The sequence below is a fragment of the Lagopus leucura genome, unplaced genomic scaffold (genome assembly GCF_019238085.1).
Source record: "Lagopus leucura isolate 7727_CA_CO unplaced genomic scaffold, USGS_WTPT01 Super-Scaffold_760, whole genome shotgun sequence".
NCBI lineage: Eukaryota > Metazoa > Chordata > Aves > Galliformes > Phasianidae > Lagopus > Lagopus leucura.
The window spans coordinates 4,887,194-4,914,388 of record NW_024962257.1 but is presented as its reverse complement, the minus strand read 5'-3'; the positions used below and the strand labels follow the sequence as shown (position 1 = coordinate 4,914,388).

The window sequence follows — 27,195 nt, the reverse complement described above, 5'->3', positions numbered from 1 at the left end:
GCTGTCACTGAGCAAGGAGGGGAATTAATGACTCCTCGCTCGGCTGTTGCGAGCGGCAGTGTGTGAGTTCCTGTGGAACCATTGATTTCCCTTCCTGCTAGCTGGGGGCTGCTCTGCTCATGCTGCAGAAAGCTGCTTTTGCAAGAGGCAGTGACGAGACAAGGCTGCTAGGCATGCAGAGCCCCAGCCACAGCCTTGTGCTTGCTGAGCTAGAAACCTGCTGTTATTCTGGGAGGGGTTTGATGGAGAGCGCTCCTCTCCCCGGCTGCTGCCATGTGCCTGTGGCTCACAGGTTCCTGCCTCTGTGCTTGCAGGTACTAAAGCTTTCAGGCATGATGTGCTATGATGATTTGGTTCAATTAGCTCACAGCTGAGCCATAACCCCTTGTGACCAGGTCTGAACTCAGGATGGGCTTCATGCCAACGTGATGGAAGAGACAAAGCTTCGTGTGCTTTTACAGAAACAATAAGTATCTTTTATTTGCTGACTGTGGCAGGATGGAAGCAGGCCTTTGGCCTGAAATGTTCCAGACAGCACAGGCACAGAGGGGCAGTGTCCTTGCTGAGTGTTTTGCTGCTGTGTGCACCCAGATAAGGCAGCTGCCTGGCCCATGGCAGACCTACTCCGTGAGCTCTGGAATCTGTGTGTTATCCAGCTGCTCCTGGAGATCATCGATGTACTGAAAAATCTCTTTGATACGGTTGCGGTTTCTGTCAATCTCGTCTTGAAGAGCCTGAATAAATTGAACCCAAGTAGTGAACCTGCAGGCTTGTTGGGGTCCTGGCTGCAGCACAGAGGTCTCCAGCAAAGGCTGGGAAGCAGCTTTCCTAGCGGTGTCCCTGCCACCTGGGGCAGACCCATCAGTAACCCACCCCCATGTGAGCATGAAGGTCCCTTACCTTCTCTTTCACAGAGGCCTCCCAGCGATACATGTTGAGGAGGATGTCACACTCTCGCATGCTGATCTTCAGCAGGTGGATATTATGGGATTTGTCGACCATGTTGACAATGGTGTTTTTGTCCACAAGAAACTAGGAGATAATACGACTGGATCAGGGGAGGAGCAGGCACGCAGCAAAAGCCACAGAGCTCAGAACTAGCAGCCCAGTAACTGCAGTGCTTGGGGGAAGAAAATAAGACCTCTGTTTCAGACTGACAAAGCCCTAATCGTCAGGATGACTGCAGTGCTTTTCCCTCTATGTGGAGGGACGTATGGGGAAATAGAGGCAGCACCTTGGGCCTCACCTTCTGGAGCAGGGAGCACCTCACAGTATGTGGCCAGCCCTTGCAGCAGCTGCTGTTGAAGCAAGGCTGCATATGCTGCAGCTCGCCTGTCCCAGCAGGTGCGGGAAGTGGAAAATCACATTTGAAAGGGTCTCTCGCACTGGTAGCACTGGCTGTAAATCTTCATCTTGGAGAGCCTTAGCTTCTAATCAAGGCAGTGACTTCCCCCATGGCTCTGAATAGAGGGTGGCTGTGCTAAACCATAATGAGTCTCCTCCTGCAGCCAAGTGCAGCTATATTGAACAAATGAAGATTGCTTCTCCGTGGAAATGGATGGCAGTGAGGCAAAATGGGTGCACAGCAACGGTGCGTAACTGCAGCCATCTGCACAGCCCATAAAGCAGGGAGCTCCCCCGGGGGGCTGAGGGGTCTGGTCTGTGTCTGTCAGCTCTTGATTACCCAGAGTAATGGGGAGCTGGGATAATCTGGACAGAGCGAAAACACAGCAAATGCAAAACTCAAGTCAATTAACCACTAAGTGAAGGAATAACGGAGGCGAAAAGGTCAGCAGCGTTGCTGACTGGAGCACTGCAACAATCTCTGCGCTTTCTGAAAGGCTCCTGGGATCTTCAATATCAGAGCAAGACTGGGGCTGCAGTGGAAGGTGCATTTGGAATGCTGTGTCCTGTCTCCAGAACAGCTAATGGGCAGGAGAGCTCCCAGGAGGGCTCCCGAGATCACTGATGCAAACAGCCCCAGCACAAAGAAATCAGAGCAGTGTTTAGGTTTGCCTGTGGGGAGCAGGCAGAACCAGAACAAAACCAGCTGCAAGTGCAGCAGAGAAGCTGCCTGAGTGCCTGCTGGGCTGGGGCTTGAAAATCAGCCAGGGAAGTGAGCTGTGCTGGAGGCAAGAGAGAAATTTGCTCAGCACCGCTCTTGGGCTGCTGCCACCAGCTCTCGCAGAGCCCAGGGAAACCTGCAGTGCAGTCATCTCCATCCCACCCAGCAGAGATGCCCAGCAGTGCTGCAGTTCAGCCATGCTCTGGTCAGACGCAGCTCTAGCTGCACTGAGCCTCCTGGAAATCCTGTCCCTGCCAAGCAGAGGCTGCGGCCTCCTCCTCTTCCCATCACCCCCACAGAGGGGGGTGAATTTTCTGCTGTCCTCACCTCACGAACATCATCTGGCAATTCCTCATCGAGCTCATTGTTAAGTGATTTCTCCAGAGCACTGATGGAGATCTCTAGCAGCTTCTCATGGTGACGGTTTTCGAGGTCCCGGCACTGTGTCATCGTACAGAAGATGGTTAAGGAAAAGGCTGAGCACACCGTTCACTTCTAGAAATAAAACTGGACCTCCTGTAACAGGAGGCTGAGGCTCAGAAGGAGCTACAGAGGACGTGCTCCAAAGAGGGCTGCCAGCCCTGATGCAGGCGAGCAGAAAAGCACTCTGGTGTCCCATGTCCTCACAGCAGGCCTCGGGAAACAGCCTTGCTGCTGCCAGGATGTCAGGATTTGCACTTTCTGCTCTTAACCACAGCTCACATCAGGTCTCGTTCTCACTGCCATTACACAGAACTAAGAGTGTGCCTCGGTTTGCAGAGGAAGCTGAGGGAGGCCTCACAGGATGGAAGCTGAGCTCTGAATATGCCAATTACTTGCACCAAGCCACAGATTTATATACGTAATCTGCCACAGGAGTGCTTTGCTGCTCTTATCTCACATTGTTCCAGAAAACATCAGTAACACAAAAATGAAGCCCATTCAAAGAAGCAAGAATACATATGGAAAACATGCTAGCTGGATCTGCCAGGAGTTGTGCCATGCATGCTCAAGAAAAAAGCAAGATCCCTAGGAGGGAGAAAGCTGTAAAAGTCCTAGAGACTTTCCATATGTGAGAACTCAGCCAGAGCCCTTTGTGCTTTCTGTATTTTCCACAGAAAGACTTGGAGCACCTTAAATGGCCATTCCCACAAAGCTGGGAAAACGCATTTTCTGTTGACAAAAAATAGCCCAATTCTATTTCAGTGGCTCAGTTATAGATTTAGGATTGAAGTATATGCACCTCGCACAGAGATCCATGCCAACATGCTGTAAAAAGGATATATGCCTTTAACGTTTTCAGTGAATGTTGATGCAATGACAGCAATGTTTCCTTCAAATTCCTTTATCAGTTCCTTAATGGAAAGAAAAAGAGGAAATGTTACAATGAACGCTTTCATGAACATAAAAGGAATCTAGGAAGAACCTAAAATTGATTATAATTTGGACTCGCTGCTGTTGTTAGCACAGTCAGAACATGACCTACCTAAAGCATGTAAATGGTTTGAAAGCGCTGAGTTTATTTTCTCATTCAGGGCCAGAAAATCAGAATCAGCTTACTGGGGAGAAGCTGGTTGAGCGATGCTTACCTGGTCTCTGGAGCCATCCCATCCCTTTGTACTCTCACTGAATGCACAGTGTGCTGTACTCCTGCATTCTCCTTGTGTGTATGAAAAGCCTCTTTGTGAGAAGTGTAAGCAATGCCTGGGCTTACTGCAGCTTTTGTTTTAGTCCTCAGGAACGAAAATTGCTGCTGCCTAGTGCCTCTCTCAAAAATGGCTGATGGGGAATCTGTTAAGTGTTGCACTTAATGTCTTGATGTAACACTTCAAACACAACCACCCAAGTCCCGCAATTCCAGAAGGGCATGCACAAAGGAATGTCTCTGATCTTTCCTTGAGTGACTGCAGATATATTAGGGCCAATTCAGGAAACATCAAAAGGCACAGTCACGATGCAGTAGGGAATCCATTTTGAGCTCCTGCTTTCTGTCCTGCACATTCACAGCAGTAAACTGCTGCATCTTGCATAAGGGCCGCAGACCCTGCCTGCTAGTTTATAACAGATTAGGTTTTGTTTTTGGTTTTAAATGAGGACACACATTAGGAGCCCTGCCCTAGTTTTCAAGGAAAAGTGAGGAGAAAAAAGGCAGGTATTATGCAAGCAAATGCATTAAGCTGAGCAGGAACGTGTGTAATCTTATTCATGGTGAGGTTCAGCTTCAAAGAATTACATTTCCAGAATGCCAAATGCATATCCCATACCATGCAGAGAGCTCTGTACACAGACCTATATAATGACTGAACAACCTCAAGTCCCTTTTTTTAAAGCTTTGGAAATCAGCTTGGATAGATGTGAAGAAAATACTGCGCTCTGCTCTGAGAAACAGGAATCCATTGCAGCGTATCAATGTCCAGGGCTTGATCTCACCCATTTCAACCTTGAGCAGAGGAAGGCTAGGTGGAGACAGAGCAGGAGCCTGACTGGAAGAACTGTGTGCTCTTCCTTATGCAATGGGCTACAATGCAGAGGCATGCAGCAACAGCAAAATGAATGCCCCTGCATCCTGGATGGGAGGCTGTACAGGTATGAGCCTGAGCCTTACCTCCAGCTGGTCCACCATCTGCATTTCCAAGGTCATGAGTGTTTCTGACAGCTGAAGGATGTCCTCGTTGTACTCAGCTCGCATAGACTCAGCAGTGTCGTGACTGCTGGCATGATGGATCTCATCCAGCCTCTAAACACAGAGATACATAAATTACTTATAGTTGGTGTTCAGCACTCCATTGCAATTTAATTAACTTGTTACATATGTGAGAAAAGTTCCTGCTGCTGATGAGCAGAAATGAAATGTGCTGATTCAGTGAGTCTCTGGATTTACATACTGGGAAGTAACAGTGCTGAGGTATGCTGCTATGTAAACGATCCCATGCAATGCAGTGATACTGGTGAGAAATCTCATCTCCCAGTGCCCGATGACTTTGACCCTTCTATCCTTCCAACTTTGGCTCGTCTTCTGACACATTTCAAGTAAATATACATATATATATATATATATATATAGGATTCTTGACATTGCTGGTGATGAAGAAGAGATTAACAATTACTCTTAGAAAGAACGGCACATCTAAATCCTGATCCCTTTCCTGTCAAGGGGAATCTTGGCTGACTACCACAGGGGCAGGATTCAGTATTCTGAATATGGAATACCTATCATTGCCTGATTCCCTCTTACAGCAAGGATTTATCGCCCTTCAGAATTAAATATTGACGTCAGTTTTGTATCAGACAAGATTTATTACTTCTCAGATCAAAAAGAAATCCTCTTGTGCTCAGCAATGTATTATTTTGAAGTCTGTTCAAAGCACGTTAACAATCAAATGTTAATAGGAGGAAAGAAATACACGTTCTAAGATGTCTAATCCAATTCTCTTGAGAGGAAATGTAATGGGCTAAAATAGCGAATTCTAGCCAAAACAACTGTGAAGACTTGTCTGAAAACAGACCACGTTGCCCAAATTTTGCAGTGGTAAATGTGGAGAAGGAGAGTGCAACGTGTGAGTCTCCAAAACCTCCCCAGCCATTCAAGCCACAGCTGTGGAAGCAATAACTTCAGAGCTCAAGGCCCTTAATGCTTCTTTGCACCTCAAGCAACTTCAGAGAGGTGTTATTTTACAGGTAGCCCAAGCTTGCAGGAAAATATGACAGTTAGGCAATCACACCTTAAGAATGGTTTCAGATTGCAGCCTGCTAGGACCCCTGTGATTTGTTAACATCTCCATCAGCGTTACATTTTGAACTTCCCAATCAACTGTAAGTGACTGTTTGGATGCTGACTATCCCAGCATTTACATGCAAATTGTCACACTAACCATTGTGTCCTGTTCAATCCACTGCAGGTCAATCCATTGCTGAGGCTGTAGCCTACCAGACGAACTATCAAAGCCACGTATTTTTTACAGAGGTTATACTGAGAATCAAGTAGCTGAGTATAAATATCAGCCTTTATCTGATGCTTTCTGGTAAGCCTGCAAGCTCACATCCCAGCTGGAGTTGCCAGAGCTGTTTGCTGCCATGAATCAGCAAGGTCCAAGGACCTGGGGACGGGGTGACTCAACAGGCTGCCAGCTTGTGACACGGCACCTCAATCAAAGCGACCTGGATTTCAAAGAGCAGGCGCTCGTGGCTCCATGCAGTGTCAGTTGTCAGGGACTGGCTCTGCTCAGCTGACAGGTTTACCAGGCTTTAGCCCCCCCTGACTTTTTTTCTGTGGATACAAAATAATGATCCATCTATTACACACGGTTAGACAGGGATCCAGCTAGAAGCGATGCCCTTAGCAGCCACAATGGATGACTGTAGTTGAGTAGAATGTAAAAAGATTGTTTCTGCTTTAAAAATAACAGACTAGAAATACATTACAATGGCTGTACCTGATTCTTCTGTTACAGTTCTTTGAGCTGTTGTTGACGAGATGAACTGAATGAGAAAATGACTTGAAAACGAACTGAATAACCTGCAATCTCCTTTTATTTCTTTCTTTCTTTTTTTTTCCCTGCAGCACCTTGAAGAACTTTACCTTCATGGACAATGAGACAACACCATGGCATATTAATTTTCTCCTACACTAAATTTCCACATCAAGTATAGATAAAAGCTGTCAGTGTTGGCTGTGCTTTGACAAAAGGGCTGAAACTTCAAACCTCAAATCTTCTTCCTATATGGAGCACTAAAATATCATGTTAGTTAATGCTCGCTGACATCATTTCTCAGTACAGATTAACACTGCAGAAAAACAAGGAAAGATCAGAGATGAGTGCTGGAACCAGTTGCCCAGAGAAGCTGTGCAGTGGCCATTCCTGGAGATACAAGCCATGTGGATGTGGCCCTGGGTGGCCTGATGCACACAGCCCTGCTTTAACAGGGGGACCGGGTGTCCTCCAGAGCTCCATTCCAACCTCAGCTATTCTGTGACTCTGCAATTAGGGATCATATCACGACTGTGGTGTAAATCTGGGTTCACTATCCTAATGTTAGCGGAATTACCCTCATCCAAAGTGAAATTGAAAGCTGCTATGTGATGTATCAAACTTAAAGAAGCATAAGGAAAATTACCGTTTTGTTCTGATTTTCAAAGTCTAGGATTATTCTCCTGCCTTCTTCTTGGTTGGCTGTCAGCACTTCGCGGAGGCCTTCATAGAAATCAGAGACTTCAGCTTCTCGTTTTTCATGCTCTTTCAGACAGTAGTTAAACAGGTTCTCACAAACGGAGACAAAATCTTTCCTGTATGTGACACCAGAGTCAAGGTATTTTGTTTGTTCAGTGGAGCAACACGTTATGTTCCTTCTAGCTCTGCAAATTCAAGCAGGAGTTACAAGCTGCCGTTATGTAAAACTCGGTGGTTCTTGCTGGCAGCAGGCTGCCAAGCATTTTGTCTGAGCAGGACAGGGTCACCTGTTCACATTCTATGCATAGGATTTTGCTACCTTAAGGGTACAGAGAAGGATGTGGCAGCTTGAGGAGAAAAGGCCTTGAGGACAAAAAGGAAATACGTATGCTTCTCTGACTCTTTTCAAAGCAGGAGAATGAAGCATACAACCCTATCCGTCTTCACAAGTGTGAATACAGTGTCTGTGTAGTTAATAAATACAGCTCCAGAGCTTACAGCCAGGGTGCAGAATAAACTACTGACTTGGTAGCGTCACAAAAATAACGCCAATTTTTCTTCTGCTATTATCTTGACAATGGAATTGTTTCTAGAGTCTATCGTAGTTAAGCCGTGATGCATTTTTCCCCAACAGAGCAATGCAATTTTAAGGAAGGTCAAGTTACTGGCCTTGACAATGCTCTATTAATCTGAATGAGAAAAGAAAAAAATAAAAGTGCCTGCTTTCTGATGCCCCGTAGAGGAGCAATGATCAGAAAAAAGTGCTGGCCTGAAAACTTCACGTTGCCAGCTCTGGCAGGTTGTGAGATATGTGACTCATATCATTCTGATTAGTCTGTTCCTATCTCCTACCACTTCAATTTCAACATGATTTTAGCGGCTGCGCTCTTACAATCTAACTGACAGAGATTTATCTTACGGCTCATTTTAAACCTTAAGTGGATTCCAGACTTAAAGGCGGTACAAAGCCTTGATTCTTGAAGGGTCAGGAAAGAGGGCTGCTGAAAATATGTTTGATTCTGGCGGTGGAAAGGGAATATGGTAATTACAACAGTGAGAATTTGAAACACTGGAATCTCATGACCTGTTGGTGATGGAAGTGAGTGGTTATACAAATAGGTTGTTTCAAGCTGCGCTGGCCAGCTTGCCAGTAATACAAACCGTTTGTTTGTAGCCCTCATATTTCATGAGATATCAGGCCTTAAAGCTGTCAGTGGTCTCATGGTCTTGCAGTGTTTTTCTGGCACTGTTCCTAATTTGAACACAGAAAGCCTCAGATCTCAGATCAATGTGAGCTTTCAGTCCTGGACAAAAGCAAGGGATGAAGAGTCCCTGTGGATGCAACTCCTTCTTAACTCAAGTCATTAGGTTTTAGCTGTAGGTTTTTTAAACCCGGGAAGGATATGCCTGCAGCAGGTCATCCACTCCGGGGAGGTAAGCCAGTTTGGCAGCTTCTGTATCCTCTGCATACAAGCTGTCAAACAGGAATGATCCATTCAGGTACTCAACAAAGGCTGTCTTTGAAGAGAATAAGAATGATTTCAGTAAAATGAAGAGTGCCAACCTGCTGCCATTCCTTAGGATGCCTCTCTCCTAGAAGCTCTTTGCAAGCAGAGGAGCACTGGTGAGCCGTGCAAGTAACGATCTGCACAGACACAATTACACCTACACAATGCATGTACCAGCCAGGTCATGAAAGCATCCTGCAACTGGAGTGAAACCCATCCTGGTTCACATGTGGATTTACTGCTAGAACTCTCTAGCCTAAGAACAGAAAACACTTTTAATCTTACATAAAGCATTTTCACATACAACCATATGTTACAAGGCTATTCAGCCTCACTGATAAACAGTGAGTGGACTTGGAGGAGGGTCAGAAGGAAGAGCTGCAGGTGTCCTTCCTGTCACTTAACCTCCTCCTGCTCTTCAGCCAGCCTGGTCTTCCAGCAGGCTGGAGCACAGAGCCATATTGTGGCTGAAATCACCATTCTGCCTAGCCTGGTTTTCAGGCTGCTCATGGAACTACGGTGATCTCAAAGCCCTGAACAGTTTAACCATAAAACTAATACAAAGCATCAATTTGGTGTGAAGGAGAAAAGAAGTTACTGCACCATGAAAATGTTAGCAGTTCCCTCAGACGCGTCATTTTCTTAATCTCACATTAGGCTGATAAGATCCTTGGGCACAATTTACTATTTAGCTTCTAAAGGTCTATATCTGCAGCCTGATCGTTCAGCCAAAATAAATATGTTCCCCCACATCATATGTATTCCACAGCAGTTCCTGTCTTCATTCAAAATACGAGATTCAAAGATCAGACACTAATCCTAGCCTTAGTGTTAGCACAGCCGGTGTTAACCTCTCATTAGAGCTTCAAACATCTGAAGGAGAAGTCAATATCTGCTGCACTTCTTCCTCCCAAGGCAGCACACAACCAACCAAAGAACAAGCACCTTGTGGTACTCCAGCTCCTTCTGCTGTGCCTGCTTTTCCTCCAGCTGAGCGAGGGCCTGGGCTTCCTCGTGTTCCAGCAGGTCAGTGAGGTAGTGGTAATTTGAAATGGCAACTTCTCGCTGAGAAAAGCAAAGAAACATTATTAGGCTACCCAGCAGTGCCCAACAAATCTAAGTGTAAGCATTCCACCTTTCCAGAAGGTGCACCTGAATGATATCCGCATCTCCTTTCTTTGTGGTCTTTTGATTAAACTACTTATAAAGTTTCTAATCCATTCCTCATTTTTGTTGTCACATTTCTCTGCCTCTTCACCTACTGCATCTGAGCCGATTTAGTCCCAAGCAGCATTTACTCTCCCAATTCCTTCATCTTTAGCATTGTTTTTCTGTTTGTTTTAGCAGGAGGCCCTGTACTGGCATTGAATTTGAGCTCTGAATGGATCGGCTACTGAGTTTAACATTTCTGGGGAAAAGATGTTTTTTCTGAAGGGATGGCAATGTAGTAGCAGGGGCAAGAACCTAATTAGCTTGGAACTGAAGCGTGACAAATTTAAGCATGCAATTCCATGACATACTGTCTATGAGCAGGGACTGGACTCATGACCTGGAAAGCCCTTCCAGTCCTCTGGTAAGAGCAATGTATACTCCAAGAACAGCTCCTGTTCTGTGCCAAGCAAGCTTAAAATGAAACATATTCTTTGATTATTAAGAAAAAAATGAGCTTGGGGTCAGAAAGCAGAGCCATGGGTTAGCAGTGCTTGTATGGCCTTGCTTTCAAAAATCAGGAAAGGGAAGTGCGTTTGGATGGCACTCACTTGCCTGGTTAATGTGTCAGTCTGCTGCTGAAAGAAATAGCTCAGTGAGCAGCAGGACCACCAAGCCTGCTTTCCTCTGGATTCGTGTCTCAAGACTGATCTCCTCTGAGATTCTCTCTCTGTGATTCCCTGATCTCTAAGTAGTCTTGCACTCACACCGCAGCATCTCTGTGGCAAAATTAAGCAGGCTCCTCTCCCACACACAGCTGCTGACTATCACAAAACCTGTGAAGGCATAATACCTTTGACATCTCTACCTCTGCCAAATTTGACAGAATTTGGCCTACAGGTTCACAGCTGTTAGGTGGAGATGGAACAAATACTGTGCGCTTCCATAGGTCTAATTTCTGCAGGGAATAAGCCCATCGTGCTAGAACATTGTGAGCATATCAACAAAGGCAGTGCTCTGTAAGGAACTCATGCCCAATTTCACAAGAAGATGCAGAAATACTTACTGTGGTGTCACTCACGAGTTTGAAGTCCAAGTATACCAAGCCTGGAAGGTGAGCAACAACAAACAGCATATACTGCTCTTCATCACAGAAAGGATTCCCAGTGAGATTCAGTGTGTTTAAGTTCTTAAACCTTCTAAGATAGACCACCTGTGTGGAGGGGAAAGAGATGCTGTGTTTACCAGTGCTGTGGAGACAGCTGGGCTTGAAATTCATTGCTCATGGGTTGCACAATTACATTGTGGTACATGTTGTGCTCAGCTGCCAAACGCACTCAAGTTAAATCAGAAGTTTTTAATGCTTTGGGGAAAGAAAATACCTAAATTCACATCATGACTATGTAAATGATGGAAATGGAGAGATGGCCTTTAGCTGGGTGGTGGACAAATCAGGGTGTTAGGCTGGTAAACTACCCCAAAATATATCCTAGAGAACCCCGGATGTATCCTAGTCCCCACTCCCTCTTTTCCTCATGTGTAGCTATTTATTCCTCTCATGAGAACCAATAGGAATTTTGCCACAAATGACAGCAGTAGCAAAATGAAGACCTCATGAGTGAGTAACCTAAAAGAGAAATAGCTGAAATAAGCACTTAGCAGCTAGATAGCTTACCTAAATCATAATTTAGGCTTCAGAGGAAATGAAATCCTAAGGAAAAAATTCTCCTCAAAGGGAGGTAGTGGTAAACGTCAGATCTAGAATATTTGATCCTTTGATGGGGAGCAATTCCAAAGCCAGGAAGCACTCACATTTTCCAGACTGGTCAGGTTATTCTTTCCAATGGAGAAAATCTGTAGCTTTTGCAGTGTGTCCATGTGCTCAATTTTAGATATTCTGTTGTTGTAGAGGCTTAGGTCCTGCAGTTTGACAAGGGTATCCAGGCCCTCAATTACTTCAATGTTGTTGAAGGACAGGTCTGGGGAAGAGTTTAGAAATTGGAACTTGTATAAGCAAGCTAAATTATTTCTAGCAGAACACCACGACTCAGATCTTGCATCTAGCCTGAGTCTTGATTTAGAAGTTCATACACACTATTTTCCTCAGGGGGGCTCAGTGTCCCACATGAAAGGCTCAGCATGAAATCACCATTTTCTGGGTCAGGAAACAATGTACACATCTCCTTACAACTGTAACTGTGTGTGAGAGGAATGGCTGAAGACACTCCCTGCAGAGTCCACACCCATGGCCTCAAAATGAGTTCAACCAAGCTACAAGAAAAGAGGTGCCCTGAAAAGTGAGCATTTCTGTGATGTATTTGGGGTTCTCTGCATTGTTTCTTGCAGACTCTTCCCTGCTGCATTAGAGCTTGCCATCACAGTGACTTTTACAGGACCAGCAAATGTCAGCTCCATGCTCACCACCGCCCTGTTGTCAATGAAGATATGCAAAGGCACATACTCACTGTAGTTACTTCACTCGTTAGTATTTCTTCATCCCATCCTGCCAAAGCATCTAGGCTAACACCTACGTTCACCACCATTAAGGGCAGTGCTGACACTCAGGCTGGAGCTGAGCGCTCCAGGATTCCAAAGGCAGCTGATGTGGTTACAACTGTGGCTGTCAGCCCGGCCCCTGGGCAGCAAACAGGGGCACACAGCAGCTGCTGAACCACCAGAACCTCTGGGCAAACTGCAATGCCTGAGTGTGCTTCAAGAAACTGCTCACACAGTGGTGATGTGCTGTGATTCACAGGCGCGTCAGTCATCCGCGCAGCGAAGACAACGGGGCGGAAGAACTCATTTAGGCACTCTGAGATGTGTTATGAACCAAAGCCTCGCATGCTATTTTCAGCAGCAAACGAGGATATATTTACGCTGCCACCCAATGAGGAGGCTGCAGTTACCAGAGAATGCTGTAAGCTGTGAATCAGGAGCAGCAGCCACTGGTATGCCCAGCATCAGAACCTGCACCACTGCATGGTGCTGCCATCCGTATCATGAGTTTTCGACTGAAAGCAGTCCCACTGCTTAGCACAAGAAAAATGACAAGCCTTTAAGCATGTAGGGGTAAACACACAGCCGTCTTTCGGGGATTCTAAGTTCCAAAATGCTTGCATTACCTTTATAAACAGAACAAAGGTTTCTAAATCACGGAGTTTACATCAATATTTCTGAAAGTCACCTCTACATATGAGTAAAAAACCTGGAAACAGCCTTGAAATCTCAGCTTCCTGTTCCTGCCACACCAAATTCATTAAAACCAGGTTTTTAAACATTTAAGGATTGCTTTGCAGTACTGATATTCATGCCTTTCGACGTTTGACAGTCAAATGAGGAAACACACAGACAGCTGACAGGCTTCCCTGAGAAAGCTCCTATCAGTCGTGTTTGAGAAGGAAAGTGACATCCCAGCTCTATTGCAGATTGCTTTGCACCTGAGAAGGCATCCAGCCCCATGTGCCTTATCTTACCAAGCCACACAAGGTGAACCAGACTCTCCAGACCTTCTATCTTCTCAATGATGTTGTTGTCCAGCTGCAGCTTAGTAAGATTCTCAAATTGCCACAGATTATCAATCTGCAGGATATCTAAGGGCACGGGAAAATAAGTAAAGACAGAAATTTTCTTTTCATCTGAGTCAGCTTTCAGTTTAGCGGAAGGAGAAATATCCAGTCTTTCTTCCAAAATGTTTTTTAGCAGATTACATGAAGTGTGACGACTGCCCTAGAGAGCAGAGTGGTTCACTGGCTGAAAGCAATTTTAGTGAAACAGCCCAGTTAACCTCAGCATCCCATCCCCACAGTGCTCATCAGTGAAGCCAACGAGTCACTGAGGGGGAGTTGGCTGCAGCCAACAGTGGCTTTATGAATCCACTGTTCAGAGGCCTTGGCTTTCATTTTCCCTTCCAGCTCTGCAAATGAGGTTTGGAATGAAACTCTTGCTTTTCCCTGCATTTGCAGGCTACTCGTGGCCAGTTACTGCTTTTGAAAGTTACTTTCCTGCTCTCAGGATTCTCATCACAGGAGAACAAGTTGAGGTCTACTGTTTCTGCAAAGGTTGCAGTTTAGCACTAATCAATATGGCTGCATTTAGCTTCTTCCAAAAACAGAATCACAAGGACAGGCTGTTAGGTATTACAGCAAAGCATTAGGACCGAGGTGACAGAAAACACAGAACACTCTTACACCCAATTCTTTTTTGTCCTCCAATGGCTTCCCAGAAGATTGCATTCAGTGCTATTGCTGTTTAGTGAGTGCACTGTAATGCAATGAGCTGCACATACAAAATACTGACACAGTTCTTTGTTCTGTATTTGCAAACAAATACATGCAGGATCAGGTAATTGGAAGTGTGTTCTAAGGAACTAACCTTCTGGACACACAATGAATTATCTGATTTTGTCCAAAATATTCAAATACGGAACCAAATGTTCTTCCTTCTTCTTTGAATGCGAGCTTATGACTGGTTTGGCAGTAAGAGACAAGCTGTGATGATGCTATGGATCAGAAGAAGCCACCAAACTGGACTGTAATCACCACATTCTAACAACAGCTCTTGGATAATCACCACTGATGGCCATGCCTGCCCAGGATTTGATTTGTCCATGTACAAGAGGGCCCAATAGGCCTGTGGCCTGTAGGTGTCACCACAATATAAATGTTAAATAAGAACAACGCTGACAATAATAGCATAAAGCTAAGCAGCTTTAAAGCCATCCATCAGCAATACCACCCAGACTGCTCAACTGAAACTGCTGCTTCCAGGCATGACTAAAAGCCTAAGATGCTCATTATTGTTGCCAATTAATGCTTATTTCATTTACCCTCCAATAAATATATGTGTTCTGATACTCACTTCTAAAACTAAGCTGTAGCTCCATCACCTCTTTAAAGTTAATACCTTCTGCTTTGGCAAGCTTCCTTATGTCCTCCGGCCATTGCTCTTCAACTGCTTTCTGAAGCATTTCATCGTCAATAACATTTGGCTCAAAGCTGTTGTCTGACTGACTCATTTTTAGAGGATATCAGCCTTAATAGACAGAAAAGAAAAAGCAATAATAATAAAACTACTGTCTGGCTACTATTTCCAACTTTCATTGAACTGGCATGACAGTTCCAGGGGATTAAGAACACAGTATAGTATTAAGATCTAACACCTCATAGATGATGTTGAAGATGTATTCAACTTGCATAGAATCATAGAATGGCTTGGGTGGAAAGGGATCTTGAAGATCACTGAGCCACAACCCGCTGCTGTGAGCTGGGTTGCAAAACCATTGGTGTAACTCTAAGCATGACATGGTGTGACTCTTCACACCATGCCTGAGAGTTTGAGGCTGTCAGTGAGGCCAGTTAAAGGGAGCGGGGGGGAGGCCTACAAGCAGCCATGGCGATCCCCCAGTGGTGAGATCCTCCTCGTGAGGAGGGCCTGTTCCTTTAAGAGCTAAACTTGCTGTCATAGGCAGGTTTGATTTACAGGACTAGAGTGTATTTACAGCATACAGAAATTACCAGTGGTGCTTCATAAATTTCGGACATCATTTTTGTAATAGAAGTAAAGGGAATTTTGAGGAAGAAGGAAGATTTATAAACAGTAACAGCGATTTTCTGAAGAAGGCCCTTAATGCAGACCAACCGTAAAACCTATATAGGTGCAAACACCTTCACTTAGCGGAATTCCCACCTTTCTGTCCTGGCTTTATCATTTACAGATCCGCAGTGCTGCCCCGTAGCCCGGCCCGCGCCGCTTACCGGCCCGCCGCCCACCTGCGCCTCAGCCCCGAGCCTGGGGGGTTGCTAAGGAAGCCCGAGCGCGTTGCTAAGGGGTGTCACGTGACGAGCTCAGCCGCCAATGAGCTGAGAGGGGGTGGGAAGGTTGGCTGCTAATCAGAGCCCGAGAAAATCGTGTCAGCCAATCAGCGCTCCAACCGTGCCTTGCGGGCGGGAGGAGGTGCGTATGATCGACGGTCTGCTTGCCCATTAATATTGCAGAATTTTCCGACCGTTGCCCAATGGAGTGCGCCTCTAACGGTATCTCTCCTGTCCATCAACCGGAGGGCGTGGCAAGGCACGGAACTACTGAGGGGGCGGGCCCGTCGCTTGACAGTGATGGGCACGCTCTTGAACCTATGGCATCAGGGAACCTGCGAGCGCAGCCCAATGGGTTGCAAGGAGGCGGGCCACGCCCGGCAAAGCGAGCGACGGTTGGTGATGGTGGTTGCCAGTCAGGGCGGGGTGGGGGAGGAGGAGGGAGGGCCGCCGGGCCGCTGTTTGTTGTCATCCCAAGATGGAGTTTCTGCTGGGGAACCCGTTCAGCACCCCGGTGGGGCAGAGCCTCGGTAAGGAGCGGCGGGGCTTCGTAAAGCCTTCAGGGCCGGCGAGGCCACCGGAGGGGCTGGGGGCTTCCGGGGAGCGGGGTCCTTCGGGCTGTGGGGTTGAACTGAAAGGCGCGGAGGGGGCGGCGGCGGCGGCCTGCGGGGGGGTCTGGAGGCCGGGAGGCGCCGGGAGGGGCGCGGGATGCGATCTGTGGAACGGCGGGGGGGTCTCTGTGGTGGCGGTGGATCTCCGGGGGCTGCGGAGGGGGTCTGGAAGTGGGGGAGGCTGATGGGGCTGTGAGGATTTGGAAAGGCTCGGTGTGGGCCGCGGTGTCTCGTGCAGGCTCTGAGGGGCTGTAGGGCTTCGTGGGGGTTTTGGGGATCGTGAAGGGCCGTGGGCCCACAGGGAGTCGTGGGGACTTCGGGTGGGATGTGGGGAAGGAGTGCTTCAGGGTGGGTGATGGCAGAGGGCACGTTCCCTGTGCTGCCCCAGCTGCCTTCATCCCCAGGGGCTGCGGCTCCCGTGTCTGTACTGGGAGAGCGGTGCGGGTTAGAGGTGCACACACTCATCTTTCGGCCCAGCGCTTGGACTGTGCTTGGGCTCTTGCTTTGGTGGTGCTGGGCGGGTTGTTGGGAATGTGCCCCCCCTGCAGGGCCTGCCACGTGCTTGCTGTGTGTGCCCTTTCTCTCTTACGTGTGTATCTGTGCTTAGCTGTGGCAGGTCTGGTTCTGGTCTGGGATGCCGGGGCCACAGGAGAAGGCCTGAGTTCCATTCCTGCAGGGCTGTGTCACTCATCTCTGGCTGTCATGGCTTCCTACTTGCTTCTCACAGACCCTGAAGGAATACAAGCTCCCCCACGTTGTGGTGGGAAAGAAGAGCAGTCTGGCTTGGATTCCTGCAGCACGGGTACCGTTGCATGTGGTCCCAGGAGCCAAGGCAATGCTCAGTTGTATGCATTTGCATTGGAGTCCCTCTCTGGTGAAACCACACTCCCAGTTTCCGTCATTTGTTTTGTAAACAACAGTAATTCTGATGACTTACCTAGTGGTTATACGTGGCATAATATGTATAGGCTATAGCTATTCAACATTAACTTATGAAATAACGGGGGATTCGTGTCTTTGGGAATTAAAGTGGAAATATTCTGCTGAGTAGCAGCTCGTGGCCTCAAAACCCAGAAGTTCCTTTTTAGCAGCTCTGCACCCATGCGTGCAGACAGCCCATGGCAGAGCTCAAGGCCCTTAACTGGGTGAGTCTCACACGCTTCAAAGGCGGCTGGACTCTTGCTTTGTCAGACTATATGGACCATGTATCTAGCTGGTATTTTTAGCAGAAAAGTGCTGAGAGTTTGGGGATTAAACTGAGAACAGTGAAAGTTGGCCATGATTTTTAAAGTGAGTTTGCATTGTTGTGCTTGGCCACCTGATAACATCTGCCAAGACAGCTGGCTGCTTTGCTGCTTGGAGAAGCGTTCTGCATTGAGCATTGTTAACTGAGGGTGATAATTTCTGATCTATTTATTGTCAGATTCTTTTAGCATCAGTAAGTGGTTTAAAGGGGCTTCCTTAGGACTTAATTACTGTTGAGAGGTTTTAATGGTAGAATATGCTTTTCTAGCCTCTTGCCTTTCTAGCTCTGGAGTGCCGAGGTTTGCACAGCTCTGATGTCCCCTTGCTCTCTTTGAATGAGCAGACATTGCCAACACAAAGGCTTTTGACACAGAGCTCAGAGGGATCCTGCATTGGAGGATCGGGTTAGGTCTGTGTGAGGGGCTCAGAGCACAGCTTCCATAATTCAGTTACTATTTAATGTTTTTTCATCCCTTGGGGGAAGACAGAGCTGCAAATTTTATTTTGGAAGTTTTTTTTTTTTCTGTTTCTCATATCACTGCCAGTTTTCTGAGACAACAGCAAAGACAAAAGCACGCCTTGTTTTCAGACACTGCTATTTGCCCAGTGTAGCCAGAGCTTTTTTTTTTTTTTCAATGAACTTGTAGGACATAATTCTCACTTACATTTCTTTGTTCTTTAAAAGAAGGTAATTAATTTGGTATTGCCATTTAAACATATTGTGTAAGGTACAGTTATGATGTTTTCAAGCAGGACCCAGCACTTACCATAGCATTCACCATAAGGAAGAAGCACAGAGGGTCCTGTGGGTCCATCAGTCACCAGGAAGTAGCAGAGCATCTCATGAAGATTTCCATAGGGCTGGGCAACATCTCTGCGTAAATGCCAGGTCTGGAAGAGCAAGGATGTCAGAGAAGGTTTGGGGAGAGCTGAGAGAGGGAATATATGGGATTTTCTCTTTTCCTCCTTCTCTTTATCTGGATAATGTCTGAAGCCAGGCAGGCTTTTTATGTTAACTCTTTTGCTTAACGTGAGAAAGTAATGCTAGGATGAGCTCAGAGGATTTGTAATGGAGATGGATTGAATGTCTTGCATCTGAAGTGCCAGTATAGATGGGAGCCAGGTTCCACGTCTCTGAAAGCTACCTGATTTCTGCTGGCTGATAAACATGGTTGGCTGATAAAACTGCCTGTGTGAGACACCAGCTCAGCTACCGAGGACAAACCTCATTAATTTTTCTCTAATGCTTTCTTTGACCTGTGGAGACTGAGCTGACCCTTTGCCCCTAGCAGGGTCCCTGCCAAGCTGTTTTGGGAGAGCTGTTAGTTGAAGCAGGCACCTGTTGCAGCATTCCTGATCTTAAACCTGCTCTTGCTGTATTGCTTTCTACCTGTTAGTTGAAGGAAGGGGAGGTAATAGCAATATTCATGCATAAGCTGAAAATCTCATCTGGGGTTACATAGCACCATCAGCTACTTCTCAAAGGCTTTGTGAGTGGATGAAGCTTTTCCAGGTCCCACCAGATGCAGAATTCTCCGGTGTCACCTCGCAGCATTGCTTTAGCCTGAGGTCAGTGCTTCCTGACGGAGCTCCCTGCGAAGGTCCCTGCCAGTGAGGGGGAAAATGGAGAAAGATGTGTAGTTAAATCGTGAAGACAAAATGCTTGATATCTGGAGAGAGGCTGCCTTGCAGAGAAAGCCACAAATCACAGTAGCAGGAATTTACCTTGAGATACAACGTCCTGCCATAAATTGCACTTTTATCTTCCTTTCTTGAGGCAGCCATCTTTAAAGTGTCACCACTCTATTCAAGGTTGCCAGAGCAAATATCCTTAGTGTAGGTTAGTGCAAACTTCTTCGATGATTTAAACTGAATGAATTACAAGAGTATGCAGTGCTGGTAACTTGGTTTTTTATTTCCTGACACTGCTGGTTTGGTACAGGCTGCATGGTTTATGTGTAAGGAAAGAGTAAACCCAGTTACATCAACTGTTTGTTGTTACCCCAGAGACCTTGGGAACATTTCAGGGGAGTGTTTAGGTGTGTGAAGCCAAGCTCACTCCTCGCCTCCCAGCCCATTGTGTGCACGGGGCTGAGCCCAGCAGTGCTGTGTGTGATGTGCTATGGGTGGAGGGACAGGTGGATGGACAGACAGACGTGCTTTGTTTGCTTCGTGGCTCCATGTGATGGGCACGTGGGCTGCTAAAACTGCCTTCCAGTTGGCTCTCAGCCTCCTGAACAGACCTGAATTGCACAGAGACCTGCAAGTTAATCTTTAACAAAGTGATAGAAATGAACGTGACCTCTGGGGTGAGGGTGTTGTTGATCGGGAAATGCTGGCTTGCGCCTTGGTTCCTGTTGGAGAAATGGGGTTTGAATGAGGGCCGTTTGTCCAGGCTCTTGCTTAGGAGCTTGTTTTCAGAGCAGGCAGTGATTTCATGAGGAATATTGCTTCAGCAGCCCACAGGGTTTCAGCAAAGGATGCAGAGGCACTTCACTGACCCGATACTGAGGCAGTTCAATTGATTTTTATCAAAGCATTTGCGCTTTCCATTCAAAGTTGTTGAACCGACAGTAAATACGGTGCTGTTACCAGAGCTGCTGCTTTGTTCCCCCTCCCCCTTCTTTTTTTAATGAGAAAGGTGTGCACTTTTCATTTTCCTTTCTTCCTTAAAAAAAGCCCAAAACCTTAAGATCTTTCCTCAGGTTTCGCGTGTCTTAAGATTTGTGTGAATGTTAGAACAGCAAAGTGGTTCCTAACCAAATAACTACATGCAGAGGTAGATTTACTGCAGGGATCAACCCATTGTAATGCTGTAGGAAGAATTACCCCATGCTTTGTGGCTCACATGCCCCATTTGCCTTAGTTACCTTCAGAATAAACTTACATTTTGCTGTGCTGGAAGTTAAAGTTATCTTTTAGATGAGTATTTCTATAAGACTGGGGTGCAGCATTCAGAGAGCACACAGTGACCACAGGCTGTGGGACTGCTCACGTTCTGTGTTTGAGGGATGCTGCTGGGCACTGAATCATCTCTCTCCTCGTGGATTGCATTATTGCATCCAGAAGGTGATTGCTGGCTTTGCCCATGATGATGAGGGCACAGGATGTGCTGTTCTCAGGGTTTTGGTCCATTTGCACCAAGTGTTGTAGCTGGTGGTTGTTAACCGTCCAGCCCCTGCTGTTTGGATGGAATTGTGCCTGTCATGCAGAAGAGAGCCTGATAAAATGCTTTTAGTTTTATAAGATTATTTGGATCTGCTTTCACTTCATGATAATGGCTTATGTTGTAAGGAAAATCTCCATGAAATATGAAAATGGATATCTTTGCTTTTAAAGGAGCAAATAAATACTGAGTCACGAGTCTGGAAACTTGGAGAAACTACATATGTGTGTGAAGCTGGATAATTAGTATAATACCATTTAATGCTGGGTTCCTAAGACTGGATTTATTTTATAGCCACAAAAGCAGATTGGAGTTCACGAAGGCATTATAGCATGTATTTTTGAGTAATGCAGTTTTATCTCCTCCAGCACAGGACTTAAATGTCTATTCCATATGCTTCTAATAGAAGTCTGTACGTGAGGGTTGCAGCATGAGGACGGCACGTTCCCAGTTCGGTAGCACTCTGTGCATGCACTCAGCAGAGTTTTGAGCCATATATTTGCAATACGTGTAACTAAAGACACGCTGTCAGCACAGCTCCACGGACCAGATTTCATCCATTCAGTTTTCACAGAAGAAGCATACTGTATGTTCTCCTCAGCAGAATAAAGCACACCTTTAGATCAGCCCGCCCTTCCTTTGGTTTCATCACCCGCTCTGTTTTGAATTTAGCATCTTTTGAAGGCAGTGAAGGCATTTGCTTTATCCACAGCGCTCGTGGCCAGCAGAGGAGCAGCAGCACATTTGGCAGAAGTGGCCGCATGGTGACCTTGCAGGGGACAGCCTGGGGGCTGTGGGGCCTGGCTGCTTCTGTCCTCATCTGGTGCTGGGTGTTTGGTTCTGGGTGAAGCACGTCACACTTTGTGTTTTGGTCTCAAAATGTGTGCAGCACATGAGTGATTAAAAAGCACACACGTTTGGTGGGAAGCGTGCTGAGAGCCCTGCTGTGGTACAGAGCGAACCCAGAGGCCCAAGAAATGCACTTTTTCCCCACGTCTGTCGATGGCTCTGCTGGGTCAGCCTGCTGCTGTTTGCTCCTTTGCAGCCCCAGCTTTCTGCATGGAACAAACTTGCTGCTGAGGTTAAAAAGCCCATCTTTGAGGCCTTGCCTTCTGTGTTTGCTTAGTCATTCTGCGGGCAGTGCTGCCCAGTTGTTTTGCTCGCTCCTTTCAGTTACAGTCAGTTGGAAAGGGACCTTTTGGGGCTGCTGGTTCCTGAGCACATGGAACTGGGCTCCAAAGGCTCTGCACTCCCCTGTGCTCTGCCCCATGGAGCAGGCACTTTGCTGGGGGTGAATATGTTTTACAGAACTCAAGGAGCCGGATCTTCTGATTCAGAAGTATGCTTTCCGTTGCTGAAGGAGGGGATGTGCAAAGGAATTCAGCTCCTGTGTTGGAAGCACTGTAGTAACATAGTAACTCATCTCAAAACCAAGGAGGAAACGCGGGTAACTGTATGTAACCCTGTGTGTTTGGCTGCCTCTTGGCACAGCTCTGTGTAGGCTCTGTTTACCATGGGTCTGCATCTACCTGTTCAGTGCCTCCCTGCTTGCAGCTTAGTTTCAGGGAGCATCAGTAGGTGACGAGCTGATCCAGGGAGGCCCGCTGGATGGTTTGGTGGTTGTGAGCCTGCATGCTGCCTGAGAGCCCCCAGCTGCTCCTCGGCAGCCTTCTGGCTTACATTATTTCAGGAAGGAATTCTTTGTTCAAATTCAGGTCAAAGAAGCCATGCACAAGGGAGAGGCACGTATTGGTGTTACAAACGGCGCTGGAACCCTGAGGACTTTGCAGAGCACCAGCTTTTTGGTCTTGAGGCGAGAAAGACTTTGTTGCCTGCCAAGTGCAGTCAGGAATGCTGAGGATTTTTTTTTAACTTGGACACGTTGCATCCTCTGTATTTTCATGGAATACTTCAGTAAGACAAGCTTTGTGTTTGATCCAGATACCGAGGAATTCACACCTCTTGTGCAGCTGAGTAAATGCAGAAAAAAATCTTTTTAAAAAATCAGGTATTTCCTGGCTTTTTCAGGAACTTTAGGTATGTCTTAGTTACAGCTTACTGCATTTATTTCCCTCTTGGAAGGAAAAGGATGTCCCTCCTTGCCTATATGCACAAAGAGCTACCTTGAGCAGATTAAATGAACTGCAAGCTTCAGCAGCTTTGCCAGCAAAATTGGAAAGTCTTCATTCTGTAACATGCCTACAGGCCAGCAGCAGTTACAGCTCCCCACTGCTTTGTCTTTTCAGACTTCCAAATATGTCTGTTTGTTTTAGCAGAGCCCTTCTACTTAAACTGTGATGGCCAAATACTTAACCAAGGTACGGAATTTATTTCAGACATCTGTAAGGCTTTAATTAGTAATCCTGCCCCAAATGTCAAGTGCCAATCTCAGGCAATACAGTGTTAAGGAACTTAACCAGTTAATGGGTTCCTAATTGAAGATTAGGAGTGAAAAACAACATGCAGACTTTACTGGAATATATCCGTTAGAGCAAACCTTGGAATTGGTCTCTGCATTGTGACTAATTACTGCTTGAATGCTGGCTGATGTTTTCCTGATTGCTATAGGCTGCAGGTATGAATGACAATGAGAGGATTGTAGGATAGGAATTGAGCAAGATCCAGCATATATTTGGTTCTGGGGTACCCTTATCTCATCTTTAAGATGCTGTAATAAATAAATGATCTTTGAGCTGCCCTTTCTCTACTGATTTTCTCTTCTAATTAGAAGGATATTTTAGTGAAAGGAGCGATCTCAGACCTTTGTGAAATTCTCCAGTAGTACAAATAATGGGAAATCTGAAATCACTTATTAGACAAGAAGTTGTTATGGCAACTGTAAGATGGTTGGCTAATCAGCGAGTGAGATCAGTTTTTATTTACAAGCATAATGAGCAATTAAGTTTGAGCAGCTGTCAGACTTGGAAAGTGATTAAAGTTCAACAAACAACTCAAATGGGTCAGTGTTGAGTTCTGGTGGTTTTCTGACACTGCAGCTTGATCATGTGTGGGCTTTAGCTACTGTAATTAAAACTGCCTTTACAACCCATCCATGCCAGTAGCCTGGCATAGTCCGTGTGTGTTGCAGAACCCCCTGGCCAGGCAGGTTCTTTAAAGGGTGCCAGTGGTCTTGCTGCAGCTGGAGAGGTATGTCATGCATTGCACCCCCTGAAGCATGGCATGCATGCTGGCCTGCAGAGGCATCTCCAGGCCAAGAGGAGCCAGATTGTCACCCTTCTGCAGGGCACTCGTTCGTAAGAGGCATCGTTGTACGGCTGCTGGTCACGTGGGAAACAACCTGCTGTTTGGAGAACCTAAAAGAAGCTGAGGAGGTCTTGCTCAGTGCCAAAGCAGGAGGGAACGGCCAGGAGAAGCCCAGCAGAGAGCAGAGCTGGCAGGGCTCTCACTGTCCACAGTTGCTGGGTCCCACGCACATCCCAAGCAGGAGCAGCAGCGCTCACGAGGTTCCCTGTAGGTGAGGCATTGCCTTTCCTCCAGCATCGCTGATGAGCGAGCTGTAAGCAGAGCTGGGGCCCTGCAGGTTGCAGGAGCTGGTGATGTTCACAGTGCAGTGTGACCTTCTGCCTGTAGGCTGCAGTTGTCAGAACACGCTGGGTCAGCCCGTTCCATTTGCTGGGATTTGCTTCCCTGCTGCACACGATAAATAGGCCATGTATACATGCTCAGAATCTGTGTTCTAGCCAGAATTTTACCCATCCAAAGACCAATATGTTTATTTACCAAGGAGTACACTGCGATCCTCTGATACATCTACATTGGTTTCGTTTGGCTGTCATTTAGTAGAAACAGTTACAGTGCAGTGCATGTGATCTGACCTTCTAGAATTTACATTTTCTATTTATCAGTCTTTTTCAGGGTTACCTACAGCAGAGACACATGAGAAAACACGGCTGTAAGAATGGACTGAGAAACACACGTTTCTCTGCCCACGCAGGACAGGACTGCTCACATCTTGTTGCCTGCTTTGCTCCCAGACTTGCTCAGCGGATCGCTTGGAAGCATTTAGCTCTCAGCTTTTGCAGGAAGAGTGAGCTTGGCTCGTTGGAAGGGGCAGCTGGCACTGGGGCACTTCCAGTGAGAGCGGCCTTGGCAGCAGCTTTCCCTGCTACCTTGCAGAAAGCAGCCAGCTCCCCCTTCTTCCTGCAGCGAACGTTTAGTGGATTCCAGGCGCTGAGCTTCAAGCCGCGGAGGTTTGAGAGAATTTCAGGGGGGTAGGAGCTAGCTGCCTCTTGTGCAGCCCTGCTGTCATCTTGTGAGCAGTGTGAAGGAAGGCTGCAGAACTGAAAAGCAAATGGAAGCGTTTCACACGAGGAAACTTGAGCTGTCAGCCCTCGAAAGCTGCGCATGTGGCACTGCTGTAGTGGTGCAGAGGACACAGCTCTCACCTTCGTAGCCAGGGATTCAGAGGGTTGCTGGATATGGGAATGTGTGTGAGACCCATGCTACGTGTGTCTTGTTCTGTTTGTAACACGTTTTATTTAGCTCATATGAATGTTTGCTTAAAAGTCTGCCTGTAGCATGCTGCTGTTAAGGGGTAAACTTGTAACTGCTAAAGAATTGAAAGATTTTTCCTTTTTTATCCCCCTCGCTAAATGTAATCAGCATTTTCAGTTCTTTGTAAGTATGTGAGAATATGAGCAATTGATGTCAGGAGTAACCTGTGGAAAAGAAAAAGAATACTTAGGTAGGAGCCTGGTGCGTTATCTTTGTCGTATAGTTTGTTTGGAGCAAAAATGTGTTACACGTGAGTGGGTGGGAGGGAGAGTCTTAAATATATGGGGATGGATTTTTAGAGTTTGCAGCTGCCATGGATTAAAAATTCCTGGAACATTTCATCCATGAAAGGCAATTAGTTTTGTTTTATGAATATGAAAAGCACGTAGCTTGTAAGTACTGGAGTGAAGTCCCAAGTGAGTTATTAGAACTTGCTTTACTCATGTAGTACAAAATTAGCCATCAAGAGCTGATAGATTTCAAACAGAGCTCACTGACACACTGATCATCCAGAACTTTGCACAGACTTCTTCCAGTCTCACCTGTACCTGCTGGCTGGCAGTGGATGGGGCAGCACGCAGCCTGCTGTGCTGCTGGCATGTGGCAATGTGACGCTGCTCTGCCTGGCTCCTGGGCTCTGCCTGCTCCTCGCCATGCAGCGTTGTACTGCTCAGAGGCATTTGTCTGTTTCACATGTGGGATACCATTCTGCTGCGTTTTTTTGGTGGTAACGTTTCCAAAAGCTGTTTGCACGCTTTGTGAGAAGCTGCAACGCTGCTGTTCTGTGTGATTCTTACAAACAGCAAATCCACTGCAACAGAACCTTTGGGCATACTTGCTAACAACGAGGCTGGGGAAGACATCACTTCCAGCTGCCCCTTCCCTCAGATTTGCAGGTTAAGGTTAATAAAATGAATGGAGGCTGTGGTTTGTTTTGTTGGCTTTTTTGGTTTGTTTTTTGTCATATATGGGGGTTGTCTGCAGTGAGTTGTCTTTCTTGGTGAGAAAAACTTATCAGCACATAAGGGATATTTGGAAAAAGACAACTTCTTCAGCATCTTTGGGTAACTTCCCACTTTCCTTTTTGCTTTCAGTGGGGGAGAGCCAAAGACTCGGCTATTAATTAGTTTTATACTTTTGGTGCTTGTTCAGGATGGCACTGTTATAATAGCTGAGATTCTCAATGAAAGAACTCTCAGAGTAGCTGCTCTCAATGATCCAAAATCCTTCAGTACATGAAAACAACAGAAAAGTCCTTCATCTAAAATCCAAGTTCTGTCTGAGGAAGTGGCTGTGTGCCAGCGTGATTGGGAACACAGCACGGTCTGCCTTTCTGTGGCCAAAGGAGCAGTTTTGGATAGCTGCCCTAGTGCACTGAGTTTAAGCAGCGCCGTGCTGGTAAGTTCTCCTAAATGGAGCCATGTTACAGCAGCCGTGGTCTAGTTTGGAAGGGCAGATCCGAGGGAAAACATTTGAATCACCTGAAAGGCCTTAAATTATGCTTTTGTGCCTCTCATCTAGAGAAGGACAGCGATAACAAGATGCTGGGAAGTGCTGCCTGATGGATCGCAATGGCTCAGAGCAGGCAGCTGTCAGAGCGGCGTCATGGGAGGACATCCATCACGAGGTGCCCAAAAGGAACGTGGATTTGTTGCTCCCCAGCAGTAAATCATCCCATAAACATCTCCATTCAAACCCACTACAATCCATTAGGACAGAGCATATCCTTTCAGTCCGCCTTGATGCTTCTGATGGAAGGCTTTAGCACGCTGATTGCTGATGTGCACACGTGCTTATGTGCTGGTTGTGGAGCAGCACTGCGCTCCCAGTGCCCTGAGCTTGTGGTCACACAGGGAAGTCACCATGGTCCCTGCTGGGAGAGGTGAGGAAGCACGTCACTGTAAGCAGAATGTCAGGGAAGAGCGGCCCTGAGTGCTGATATTGGCTCCTTGAGCTGGGAGCTGCCAGCTGCCCTAGCT

The 27,195-nt window shown here is 46.6% G+C and overlaps 2 protein-coding genes across 3 annotated transcripts in view; one reads left to right on the top strand and one right to left on the bottom strand.

Moving 5' to 3' along the window:
- Window positions 1–453: 453 nt before the first annotated feature.
- On the bottom strand, window positions 454–15,595 carry DRC3 (dynein regulatory complex subunit 3). The gene is made up of 13 exons (XM_042864633.1): window positions 15,555–15,595; window positions 14,727–14,900; window positions 13,343–13,459; window positions 11,682–11,848; window positions 10,936–11,082; window positions 9,666–9,785; window positions 8,618–8,730; window positions 7,160–7,334; window positions 4,650–4,781; window positions 3,329–3,399; window positions 2,393–2,516; window positions 901–1,032; window positions 454–734 (listed from the first exon to the last, which is right to left on the bottom strand). Exons 2-13 carry the CDS (start codon window positions 14,881–14,883, stop codon window positions 621–623), a joined length of 1,569 nt encoding a protein of 522 aa, XP_042720567.1. The 5' UTR covers window positions 14,884–14,900; window positions 15,555–15,595; the 3' UTR covers window positions 454–620.
- A 535-nt stretch (window positions 15,596–16,130) lies between these two features.
- Window positions 16,131–27,195, top strand: part of TOM1L2 (target of myb1 like 2 membrane trafficking protein) — a 50,499-nt gene continuing 39,434 nt past the window's right edge. Inside the window, exon 1 of one of the 2 annotated variants that reach the window (XM_042863993.1) lies at window positions 16,131–16,209. In XM_042863993.1, the coding sequence (XP_042719927.1) occupies window positions 16,158–16,209 (52 nt within the window). In that variant the 5' untranslated portion in view covers window positions 16,131–16,157. Of the gene's footprint in view, window positions 16,210–26,806; window positions 26,844–27,195 lie in introns of those variants that run through there. The other variant, XM_042863992.1, reaches the window with a different exon arrangement.